Source organism: Chiloscyllium plagiosum, unplaced genomic scaffold (assembly GCF_037043375.1).
Source record: "Chiloscyllium plagiosum isolate Xiang-an unplaced genomic scaffold, Cpla_swu_hap1 HiC_scaffold_8, whole genome shotgun sequence".
Classification (NCBI taxonomy): Eukaryota; Metazoa; Chordata; class Chondrichthyes; order Orectolobiformes; family Hemiscylliidae; genus Chiloscyllium; species Chiloscyllium plagiosum.
Window position 1 is genome coordinate 1,065,312 of NW_028270146.1, and position 13,002 is coordinate 1,078,313.

Here is a 13,002-nt window from a genome sequence, read left to right on the forward strand (position 1 = left end):
CGGTATATTGGGTCCAGGTCGATGTGCTCATTGATTGAATCTGTGGATGAGTGCCATGCCTCTAGGAATTCCCTGGCTGTTCTCTGTTTGGCTTGTCCTATAATAATAGTGTTGTCCCAGTCGAATTCATATTGCTTGTCATCTGCGTGTGTGGCTACTAAGGACAGCTGGTCGTGTTGTTTCGTGGCTAGTTGGTGTTCATGGATGCGGATCGTTAGCTGTCTTCCTGTTTGTCCTATATAGTGTTTTGTGCAGTCCTTGCATGGGATTATGTATACTACATTAGTTTTGCTCATGCTGGGTATTGGGTCCTTCGTCCTGGTGAGTTGTTGTCTGAGAGTGGCTGTTGGTTTGTGTGCTGTTATGAGTCCTAGTGGTCACAGTAGTCTGGCTGTCAGTTCAGAAATGTTTTTGATGTATGGTAGTGTGGCTAGTCCTTTGGGTTGTGGCATGTCCTTATTCGGTTGTTTTTCCTTTAGGCATCTGTTGATGAAATTGCAGGATATCCGTTTTTGGCGAATACATTGTATAGGTCTTCTTCCTCTTTTTGCAGTTCTGGTGTGCTGCAGTGTGTTGTGGCCTTTTGAACAGTGTCTTGATGCAACTTCGTTTGTGTGTGTTGGGGTGGTTGCTTTCATAGTTCAGGACTTGGTCTGTGTGTGTGGCTTTTCTGTATACCTTTGTGGTTAATTCTCCGTTTGGTGTTCTCTGTACCCTCACGTCCAGGAATGGGAGTTGGTTGTCCTTTTCTTCCTCTCTAGGGAATCGGATTCCTGTGAGTGTGGCGTTGATGATCCGGTGTGTGTTTTCTATTTCTGTGTTTTTAATGATTACAAAGGTGTCATCTACATATCTGACCGAGGGTTTGGGTTGGATTTGCGGTAAGACTGTTTGTTCTAACCTTCGCATTACTGCTTCTGCTATGAGTCCAGAGATGGGTGAGCCCATGGGTGTGCCATTGATTTGTTCATATATTCGGAGGTTGAATTGTGAAGTGTGTTGTGAAGCACAGGTCCAGTAGTTTGAGTATGCCGTCTTTGTTGATAGGTTCCTGGTCTTGTTGTCTGTTCTGTATGTCCAGCAGGTTGGCTATTGTTTCTCTGGCTAGGGCTTTGTCAATAGAGGTGAACAGTGCTGTTACATCGAATGAAACCATAGTTTCTTCCTTGTCTATGTGTATATTTCTGATGATGTCCAAGTATTCCTGTGTTGACTGTATAGAGTGTCTGGATCCGCTGATCAGGTGTTTCAGTTTCTGTAGTTCTTTAGCCAGTTTGTGTGATGGTGTCCCTGGTAGTGATACTATGGGTCTGAGTGGGATGTCTGGTTTGTGTACTTTAGGTAGTCCATAGAATCTGGGGGTGTTGTTGCTTTCCGGTTTCATTCTTTGTAGGTCCGACCTGGTTATCTGTCCATTTTTTTGTAGGTTCCTCAGTGTGTTGTTTATCCTATTGGTGAGCTGTGGGATGGGGTAAAACTCCCTCTTTTGGTAGGTGTTGGTATCTGCAAGTAGTTGTTGTGCTTTTTGGGTGTACTCTGCTTTGTCCAGGATGACCGTCATTCTGCCTTTGTCTGCTGGTAGTATGATTATGTTCTTATCGTTTCTTAGTGCTTTTAGTGCTTCCCTCTCCTTGGTGTTGAGGTTGTGTGTTTTGTCTTTTCCTTGTTATCAGAGGTACGATACTTTGTCTCACTGTTTGTTGTGTCTCTTCTGTCAGTCCATTGTTCCTGAGTGTGCATTCTAGTGCTGCTAGGAAGTCTGCTGTCTTGGCGTCCCTGTGGTTATAGTTGAGTCCCTTGGCCAGTATTGTTCTTTCCGTGTCTGTGAGCTGTCTGTGGGAGAAGTTTCTAACCCAGTTTTGTGTTGTGGTGTCCTCTCTGTTGTGTGTTAGTTTGGCCATTTTTTTCTTTTAGTGCCTTTTTTTTGCAGTGTGTGGTCCTGTTCTGTCCTATGGTGATGGCCTGTTCTATGGTCCATTCCTGATTGGTGGTTTTTGAAATTAACGATTTTTGGCGCGCAATTTCTTGTCTGTATTTGTGTAGTCTGTTGTGTGCGTCTGTAATCATCACCTGGATCATTTCTCAGATTCAATCAATAAGCACATCGACCTGGACCCAATATACCGGCCACTGCAGCGGACAGCTGGAACTGACAACCGGAAGCGGCAGAAACAAACCACTATAAATGCCGGAGGAAAGATCACAGAAGCGCTTCACAGGAGGCTCCCAAGCACTGAGGATGTCACCTAGACAGGGGACAAAATGTCTGCAACACAAATTCCCAGCTCGGCGAACGGAACCACAACAATCAGCAAATCTGTAATACTGCATATGCATGAATGACATTACATAGAAACACAAAGCAGGAAGCCTGTTGAGCTTGCTATACCATTCAATATGATCATGGTTGCTCATCCAACCCAGTAGTCTGTACTTGCTTTCTCCTCATACCCTTTGATCCTTTTAGCCCTATGAACTATATCTAACTTCTTGAAAACATTCAATGCTGGAAGGTGTAAGGTTATGCACTTAGGTAGGAAGAATAAAGGTTTAGAGCACCGAATGTTCAGAAGATTTGTAACTCAGGCTGACATTCCAGATGTAAGTTTGGTCGCTGACCTGAAAGGTTCATTTTCAGATGTTTCGTCACCGTACTAAATAACATCTTCAGTGAGCCTCCAGATGAACCACTGGTCGTGTAGACTGCTTTCTATTTCTGTCTTTGCGTTTCCTGTGATGTCATTTCCTGTGGCGACATCATTTCCTGTGTTTTTTTCTCAGGGGTAATAAATGGGATCCAAGTCAATGTGTTTGTTGATAGAGTTCCAGTGGGAATGCCATGCTTCACGGATGACCCATTCTCACTAGCATCCTTGGATGGTTTGGGCTATAGGGAGAGGCTGAATAGGCTGGGGCTGTTTTCCCTGGAGCGTCGGAGGCTGAGGGGTGACCTTATAGAGGTTTATAAAATTATAAGAGGAGGGGGTGTGGCATTGTTGGTCAAGGACAGTATTACAGTTGGGGACTCGTCAGCTGAGGTAGTATGGGCTGAAGTTAGAAACAGGAAAGGAGAGGTCACCCTGTTGGGACTTTTCTATAGGCCTCCGAATAGCTCCAGAGGTGTGGAAGGACACCACTTCGACTGGGACAACACATCCATCCTAGGACAAGCCAAACAAACACACGCACGAGAATTCCTAGAAGCATGGCATTTCAACCGGAACTCTATCAACAAACAGATTGACTTGGATCCCATTTACCACCCCCTGAGAAAAATAACAGGAAATGACATCACTAACATAAGGAACTCCAAACACAAAATTAGAAAGCGGATGACACCAGTGCTTCATCTAGAGGCTCACTGAAGATTTACCTAATATGGTGACGAAACGTCAGAAAACAAACCTTCCAGCTCAGCAAGAAAACCTACATCCAGGGACAGAGCACTTTCTAAATGGGAAAAGGCTTTGGAAATCTGAAGCACAAAGGGCCAAGTGAGGCCTAGTTCAGGATTCTCTTAAGGTTAACAAGCAAGCTTTATTGGTAGTTAGGGAGGTAAATGCAATATTAGCATTCATTTCATTAATGCTAGAACACGAGCGTAGAGATGTACTGCTGAGGTTGTACAAGGCTCTGGTCAGACAATATTTTGAAAATTGAGAGTGGCTTTGAGACCCACATCTAAAGAACGATGTGGTGGGAGTTGAAAGGAGGTGTACAAGAATGATTCTGAAGATGAAGGGACCATCATATGGAGTGGTTGAGGTCCCTGGGTCTGTACTGGATGGAGTTTAGAAGGAAAGTGGGCGCAGGGGGAGAAGAGGGGGAATCTGATTCAAACTTATAGAATACTGAAGGGCCTGGATGGACCAGACTTGGGTAATCTGTTTCCACTTGTAGGAGAGAGGTCACAGTCTTAGAGCGAAGTCATGACCCTTTAGAACTGAGTTGAGGAGGCTTTTCTTCTGACATAAAATGCTTAATCTGTGGAACTCATTGCTACAGAAGGCTGTAGAGGTCAAGTCATTGAGTGTATCTAAGACAGAGTTAGGTTCTGGATTAGTAAGGGGATCAAAGGTTTATGGGGAGAAGGCAGGAGAATGGGGCTGAAAAACATGTCAGCCATAATTAAATGGCAGAACAGCCTCAATGGGCTGAATGTCTTAATTCTGTGTCTATATCTTCTGGTTCAGGGCTTTAAAATCCTTTCTTAAGTAAGTTGCCCAGACTGAACGCTATATTCCAAATTGGTCTGACCAATTACTTGCAGAGGTTTATATGTTCAAGGACCCTATAAGTCTTCTTAACAACTGCTCCAATTTGCCTGGTCACCTTCACAGAATCATGTACATCAACACCAAGGTCCCTTTGCTTCTGTAATCCCTTCAAAGTTGTACCATTAAGCCAATATTGTCCCTCTGTGTTTCATCTACCGAAATGCATTACCTCATATTTATCTCCTTGCACACATGGGTGATAACCTTGCTTCTGAGCAAATCACATTCAAATGTGGCCATTAGATTTGAATTCACTTATCAAACCTGAAGTCCCTCGGGATTGGAACCATTCCAGGAAGCAACCCCTGAAATTTCCTCACATCCTTCCTAAAATGTAGTGACCAAAACTGGGTCCAATGCTTAAGTTCATGGTCTAGCCGGAGCCGGAAACTTCTAAAGCTACAGAATAAATTCACTGCTTTGTACTCAATACCTTTTTATGAAGTCAAATATCACACATGCTTTGCAAACTACCCTCTCAAAACCAGCTTTGCTGCTTGCAGTAATCTAAGTACATGAACTCCCAGGTCCCTCTGTCCTTGTCCACTGTATAGAGCAGTCATTTAGCATAGCATCAGAAGAATGAATAAGTTTATATCCATCATGGTCTAATAACGCAATAACATTGCCAGTGTTAGGGTTAACCAGTGTTATCTCCAATACCAGGGCTATTCTAAGCATGTATGCATTGGTCTCAGAAGAGTAGAGGCGGAGATTTTGGAACTTAAGGAAACAAACTTATACAGAGTTTGACAGTCAAACAGAATAATTTTGAGGAGGATAAGAGATTTTAAAGACTGATAATATTTACAATGCTTTTACAGAAATCATTCCTTTCAAAACATTTAAAACTTCCTTACTTTCTATAATCAGAACTCATGTAAAAAAATCAAATGGTAGCAACTGCAAGACAGGCATCTATCATGGCTGACAATTATGTACTGATCCATAAACATTTTTCTGTCACCTCAGAAGTTTGAGAGGAATAAAAGGTGGGATAGTGAAAGGAAGGTAAAAACGACAGCAGATGCTGCAAACCAGATTCTGGATTAGAGTGGTGCTGGAAAAGCACAGCAATTCAGGCAGCATCCGAGGAGCAGGAAAATCCAACGTTTCGGGCAAAAGCCCTTCATCAGGAAGGAAGGCAATTAGGCAGGGTAGAGAATGGACAGAAGGGAATGCCACAAGAAATCCTCAGAATAAGAAGAAAGTTGCTGAGTGGAGGTGAAGTGCAAAAGTTTAAATGTTTCCAAGTCTGTAAAGTTAACTCACTGAGCTTGGAGGTTTGTTTTCAGAGGAGCTTCAAGATTTGCTTCGTCACCATACTAGGCAACATCATCAGTGAGTCTCTGACAAAGCGCTGATGGTATGTCCTGCCTCTCTGTTGAAAGGCCTTGGTTTTTTAAGGTGGGCGATGTCATTTCTGGTTCTGTTTTTGTCAAGGGAAAGCAGTTGGGATCGAAATCGATGTGTTTAGTGATGGAGTTCTAGTTAGACTGCTATGCCATCTAAGCATTCTCGTGAGTGTCTTTGTTTCACCTGTCCTAGGATGTGTATGTTGCCCCAGTCAAAGTGGTGTCCTTCTCTGCATGTATAGAAACCAGTGATAGTGGGTGGTCTCTTTTAGTGGCCAGTTAGTGTTCATTGTATCCTGGTGGCAAGTTTCCTGCTACTTTGTACGATGTAGTGATTTTGTTTTACAGTCCTTGCATGGTATCTTGTAAATGACAAGTTAGTTTTGCTGGTGGTATCTAATGGATACTTTAGATTCATTTGTTGCTGTTTAAGTGTGTTGATGGTTTTCTAGGTTACCATGATGCCAAGGGGTCTGAGTGGTTTGGAAGTCATTTCTGATCTGTCTTTGATGTAAGGTAATGTGGCTATAGTTTTTGATTGCGTTGTGTCTGCTTGTTTGGGTTTGTTTCTGAGGAATCGGCAGATTGTATTTATTGAGTACCCATTTTTCTTAAATGTTGTATAGATATTTTTCTTCTGCTGTTTGTAGTTCTTGGATGCTGCAGTGTGACGTAGCTCGTTGAAATAGTGTCTTGATGTCACTTCCGATGATTGCTTCTGAAGGTAAGCAGTGGTCTGTGTGTGTTGTTTTTCTGCAGTCGCTGGTTTGAAGCTCTCCGTTTACTGTACGTTCAACTGTCACGTCTAGGAATGGGAGTCTGTTGTCGTTCTCCTCCTCTTGTGAATTTGATGCCTGTCAGGATATTGTTGATGGTGTTGTACGTTTCCTCTCATTTGTTCTGTTTTGTGATGACAAAGCTGTCATCCACACAGTGGACCCAGAGTTTGGGCTGGATAGATGGGAAGGCAGCTTGTTCAAGTCTCTGCATTACTGTTTCCATTGTGAGCCCTGATATTGATGATCCCATAGGTGTTCTGTTGACTTGTTTGTAGGTTTGGTTACTGAATGTGAAGTGGGTGATGAGGCACAGGTCCACTAGCTTGAGGATGTCGGCTTTGCTGTAACGTCAATGGAGACCATTATTTCGTCCTCTTCGATCTTGGTGTCTTTGATGGTGTTCAGGAATTCTTGGGTGGAAGGATTGGAGCGACGTGAATCTTCAATTAGGTGTTTTCATTTTTGGTGAAGTTCTTTGGCTAGTCTGTATGTTGGTGTACCAGGTAGGGAGACTATGGATCAGAGGGAGCCCCCTTGGTTTGTGTATTTTTAGTAATCCATACAAGTGTGAAGTGTTGGATTCATCTGGTTTCATGTTTTGGAAATCTGTCCTGTTCAATTCTCCCGATTTTACAAGTGCTGTTAAAAAGGATGAGATTCTGTTTAATAACTGTGGGGTCGGGTCTATAACCACCTGCTGGTGTTGGTATCTGCATGTAGAGCATTTGCCTTTTTAAAATAGATCCTAGGACAGGCGAAACAAAGATACGTACGAGAATTCTTAGAGGCATGGCATTCTAGCCAGAACTCCATCAATAAACATATCAATTTAGATCCTATCTACCTTCCCTTAAGGAAAACTGGAAGTGACATCACCCACCTTAAGAAACTAAGACCTTTCAATAGAGAGACAGGACATACCACCAGCCCTTCACCAGAGACTCACTGATGTTATAGTGTGGTGATGAAACATCTGAAAACAAACCTTCAAGCTCAGCGAGTTAACTTACATACTTATCACCAACCTGAACTACAAATCTTCGCAAACTATTTAAATGTTTCTATCATAAGTTCATAATTGCTCTGATCATTGGAGGTTGTGAGGTAAACCCATGGGACCCATTGGAGCTCATAAAGATTAGTCTGAGAGGAAATACAAAAAGATAATATCCAGGAGTAGGCTGAAATTCTGGCCAGAACGAAACAGGCCAGAGGTGAATTCTGTTGTTTGCAAAGAAACATGTAAGGTAGATGAGAGGTAAGCTGGATTTTTAGCGAAAGGGAAAGTGACTCCTCTTCAGGTAAAGTAGCTAAACATCTAACAATACTAACAAATAACACAATCCCTTTTACTGGAGGAAGAATTGATATTCTCCCAGAGAGGTTACATACTGAACACATGATAAATTTTGTTTGTTAAGTAGAGTGTTCCAAGATTTTTAATGATGCTTTTGGGAACTCTTTTCCATGTTACCATCAAAGTACAAATAATTCACATCTGTGAAACTGGACTCAGAGGCAATTGGATATGGGGTCTGCAAAGAATTCCCAAAATGAGTCTTATAAATCTTGGAGGTACTGTTCAAATGCTCACCAATTACTACATGGCAGCAGCACAGAGCAGAAAGACTGCCCTTCACATTGCTTCTCAGTGAGAGATCAGTAACAAGTGATGGCAAAATTGGTAGGACGAGAACACCCTGAAGAAGGGCTCATGCTCCTTGGATGCTGACTGACCTGCTGCGCTTTTCCAGCAACACATTTTCAGGACGAGAACAAGCCAAATAAAGCACATCCAAAAGATTTGAGTAAATGTAATTACCTTTCTGAATTCAACAACCTCATCTGAGCCTTGAACCTGAAACAAACATTAAATAAAGTACAACTTTTAGTTTCAAAAGGCATCATATGTCAGCACAGTCAATGTGGGCTGAAGGGCCTGTTCCTGAGCTGCACTGCTCCTCTTATGAGAAAACAACAAACGACTAGGTTGATGGAGAGGTACCAGCCACTACTATATAGACACTGGGCATTATGGTCAAGGATTGCAAAAATATTTGGTCTCTAAATACAACACATGAAAGACAGATGAATTCCATTTATATGAAGCTCTCTGGTAAATTTATTTTAGTTAAATTAATATATATGTGTAATCTCCAGACACAGCTTGTGCATGGAGCTCTACAATATAAAGAGGTGATGCCACATTATAACATCCAGGTACTTGGCTCATTTGCATAACTCAGCACTTAAAGAAACATCGTTCAAAGTGATAAAACACCATCACGTTTCCAGGATAGCTTTTGTATGCTACAATGCATTACAGAAGGCGTTACTAAGGGATACAATTAAATGTTTGGCTGAAGTAAGTATTTTGTAGAGACATGGAAACATAGAAAACAGGTGTAATACATCTGTAGCATACATAAGGTCCAGGCAGCTAAGAACAGAACAGGCCCTGGAGGAATATCAGGAGAGTAGGACCAGTATTAAATGAGGAATCAAGCGGGCTAAAGCATGAACTAGCTTTAGCGAGCAGAATTAAGGAGAATCCCAAAGCCTTTTATTCTTATATAAGAAGCAAGTGGGTACGCAGAGAAAGAATTAGTGCACTAAAGGATAAGGAAGGAAGGCTGTGTGTCAAACCTGAGAGAATGGATGAGATTCTGAATAATTACTTTGCATCAGTGTTCACTGAGGAAAGGCACATGATGAATGTTGAGATTAGAGATAGAAGTTTGATTAGTCTGGATCATGTTGGCATAAGTAGGGAAGATATGTTGGGTAGGCTAGAGGTTATTAAGGTGGACAAATCCCCAGGACCGGATGGGATTTATTCCGGGTTGCTGAGGGAGACGAGAGAGGAAATAGCTGGAGTCCTGACAGATATCTTTATAGCATCCTTAAACACTGGTGAGGTGCCGGAGGACTGGAGGTTTGCTCATGTTGTCGCCCTGTACAAGAAGGGTTGTAGGGATATTCCGGGTAACTCCAGACCAGCGAGTCTGACGTCAGTGGTGGGAAAGTTGCTGGAGAAAGTACGGAGGGATAAAATCTAATTATATTTGGGGAAAAACGGGCTTACCAGTGATGGGCACCATGGTTTTGTGCGGTGGAGATTGTACCTAACAAACTTAATAGAGTTCTTTTAGGAAGTGACCAAGTTGATAGATGAAGGAAGGGCTGTAGATGTCATATACATGTACTTTAGTAAGGTGTTTGATAAGGTTCCCCATGGTAGACTAATGGAGAAAGTGAAGTCACATGGTATGCAGGGTGTTCTAGCTAGGTGGATAAAGGTGAGAGGGCAAGTTGCCTCATATAGAACAAAGAGAACAAAGAAATTTTCCAGCCCAGGAACAGGCCCTTCGGCCCTCCAAGCCTGAGCTGATCCAAATCCACTGTCTAAACCTGTCGCTCAAATCCAAAGCATCCCTACCCCCCTGCTCCCCACCTATCCATGTATCTGTCCAGACGCATCTTAAATGAATCTACCATGACTGCCTCTACTACCTCTGCTGGCTACGTGTTCCAAACACCCACCACCCTCTGTATAAAATAATTGCTGCGTGTGTCCCCCTTAAATTTTCCATCTCTCACCTTGAAAGCGTGACCTTTCATTATTGAATCCTTCACCCTGGGAAAAGCTTATCTCTATCTACCCTGTCTATACCCTTCATGATTTTGTAGACCTCAATCAGTCCTTCTTCAATCTCATTTTTTCTAATGAAAACAATCAACCTCTCTTCACAGCTAGCACCTTCCATACCAGGCAACACCCTCGTAAACCTCCTCTGCGCCCTCTCCAAAGTGTCCACATCCTTTTGGTAATGTGGCGACCAGAACTGTACACAGTATTCCAAATGCGGCCGAACCAAAGTCTTGTACAATTTTAACATGATTTGCCAGCTGTTATATTCAATACCACGTCCAATGAAGGCAAGCATACCATATGCCTTCCTGACCACTCTATCCATCTGTACAGCCACTTTCAGGGTACAATGGACCTGAACTCCCAGATCTCTCTGCTCATCAACTTTTCCCAAGGCTCTTCCATTTGCAATATAGTTGGCTGTTGAATTAGACTTGCCAAAATGCTTCTCCTCACATTTGCCTGGATTGAACTGCATCTGCCACTTCGCCGTCCAACTCTCCAGTCTATCTATATTCTCCTGTATTCTCTGACAGTCCCTTATGATTTCTGCTACTCCACCAATCTTCGTGTCATCTGCAAACTTGCTGTTCATACCAACAGTGCCCTCTTCCAGATCATTTATGTATATCACAAACAACAGTGGCCCCAACACTGACCCCTGTGGAACACCACTGTTCATTTTCTCCATTTCTAGATACTCCCTTCAACTACTACTCTCTGTCTCCTGTTGCTCAACCAGTTCTTTATCCACCTAGCTAGAACACCCTGCACACCATGTGACTTCACTTTCTCTATTAGTTTACCATTGGGAACCTTATCAAATGCCTTACCAAACTCCATGTATATGACATCAACAGTCCTTCCTTCATCAATCAACTCAGTCACTTTCTCAAAGAACTCTATTAAGTTGGTAAGGCACAATCTCCCCCGCACAAAACCATGTTGCCTATCACTGAGAAGCTCATTCTTTTCCAAATATAAATAGATCCTTTCTCTTAGTAACCTCTCCAGCAACTTTCCCACCACCGACGTCAGGCTCACTGGTCTGTAGTTACCCGGAATATCCCTACTACCCTTCTTGTACAGGGGGACAACATGAGCAACCCTCCAGTCCTCCAACACCTCACCTGTGTTTAAGGACGCCACAAAGATATCTGTCAGGGCCCCAGCTATTTCCCCTCTCGCCTCCCTCAGCAACCTGGGCTCGATCCCATCCAGTCCTGGGGCTTTGTCCACCTTAATAACCTCTAGCCTACCCAACACATCTTCCCTACTTATGCCAACGTGATCCAGACTAATCAAACTTCTATCTCTAATCTCAACATTCATCATGTCCCTCTCCTCAGTGAACACTGATGCAAAGTAATCATTCAGAATCTCACCCATTCTCTCAGATTCGACACATAGCCTTCCTTCGTTATCTTTTAGTGGACCAATCCTTTCTCTAGTTACCCGCTTGCTTTTTATATAAGAATAAAATGCTTTGGGATTCTCCTTAATTCTGCTTGCTAAAGCTAGTTCATGACCCCTTTTAGCCCGCTTGATTCCTTGTTTAAGACATGTCCTACTTTTCCGATATTCCTCCAGGGCCTGTTTTGTTCTTAGCTGCCTGGACCTTATGCACACTTCCCTTTTCCTCTTGGTCATACAATTTCTCCTGTCATCCACGGTTCACTAATCTTGCCCTTCCTATCCTTTACCTTCAACAGGACATGCCTATCCTGCACCATCTTTAACCTATCTTTGAAAGTCTCCCACATCTCAAGTGTCGACTTCCCTTCAAATAGTTGTGTCCAATCCACATTTCCCAGCTCCTGCCTAATTTTGATAAAATTGGCCTTGGCCCCGTTTAGTACTCTTCCCTGAGGAACACTCTCCTCTTTATGTACGAGTATACTAAAACTTACAGAATTGTGGTCACTGTTCCCAAGGAAATCCCCCACCGCAACTTCTACCATCTGTCCTGGCTTGTTCCCCAGTACCAGGTCCAATATGGCCCCTTCCCTCGTCGGACTATTGACATACTGCTCTAGAAAACTCTCCTGGATGCTTCTGACGCTCAGTGTATCCCAGTCAATGTTGGGAAAATTAAAATCTCCCATCACCACTACCCTATTGCCTCTACATCGTTCCATAATCTGTTTACCTATTTGTTCTTCCACCTCATGCTCACTGTTGGGAGGCCTGTAATACAGCCCCAACAATGTAACTGCACCCTTCTTATTTCTCAGCTCCACCCATAATGCCTCACTACCCAAGACCTCCATAGTGTCCTCCTTTAGCACAGCCGTGATATCGTCCCTGACCAGCAATACAACTCCCCCCCCCCTTTTACTTCCCTCCCTGTCCTGTCTGAAGCGTCTATATCCTGGAACATTTAGTTGCCAAGCGACCACATTTGGAATATTGTGTCCAGTTCTGGTCGCCCTACTATAGAAAAAATACAGAGACTTTGGAGAGGGTGCAAAGAAGGTTTACCAGGATGCTGCCTGGACTGGAGGGCTTGCCTTACGAACAAAGTTTGAATAAGCCCAGACTTTTCTCTCTGTAGAGGAGGAAGAGAGGAGACCTGATCGAGGTGTACAAAATAATGAGAGGAATAGATAGAGTTAATAGCCAGAGACTTTTCCCCAGGGCAGGATTGACTGGTCTGAGAAGTCATAGTTTTAAGATATTAGAGGAAAAGTATAAAGGAGACGTCAGAGGTAGGTTCTTTACACAGAGAGTTGCGAATGCATGGAATGCGTTGCCAGCGGTGGTGGTGTCATTGGGGACATTTAAGTCCCTGCTGGACATGCACATGGATAGCAGTGAGTTGAGGGGTGCGTAGGTTAAGTTACTATATTTTACATTAGGATGAAATCTCGGCACAACATCGTGGGCCAAAGGGCTTGTTCTGTGCTGTACTTTTCTATGTTCTACGTTCCATCATGCCC

General features: G+C 43.1%; 1 protein-coding gene across 4 annotated transcripts in view; it reads right to left on the reverse strand.

Annotated features, from left to right (window-relative positions):
* Positions 1 to 13,002, reverse strand: part of LOC122554866 (nesprin-3-like) — a 115,111-nt gene that overhangs the window by 39,635 nt on the left and 62,474 nt on the right. For all 4 annotated transcript variants that reach the window (XR_015757808.1, XR_015757809.1, XM_087989520.1 and 1 more), the window contains exon 12: positions 8,234 to 8,269. Coding sequence is in view for 2 of the 4 variants with exons in the window: in XM_087989520.1 (XP_087845646.1) it covers positions 8,234 to 8,269 (36 nt within the window). In the remaining 2 variants the exon portion in view is untranslated. The remainder of the gene's footprint in view (positions 1 to 8,233; positions 8,270 to 13,002) is intronic.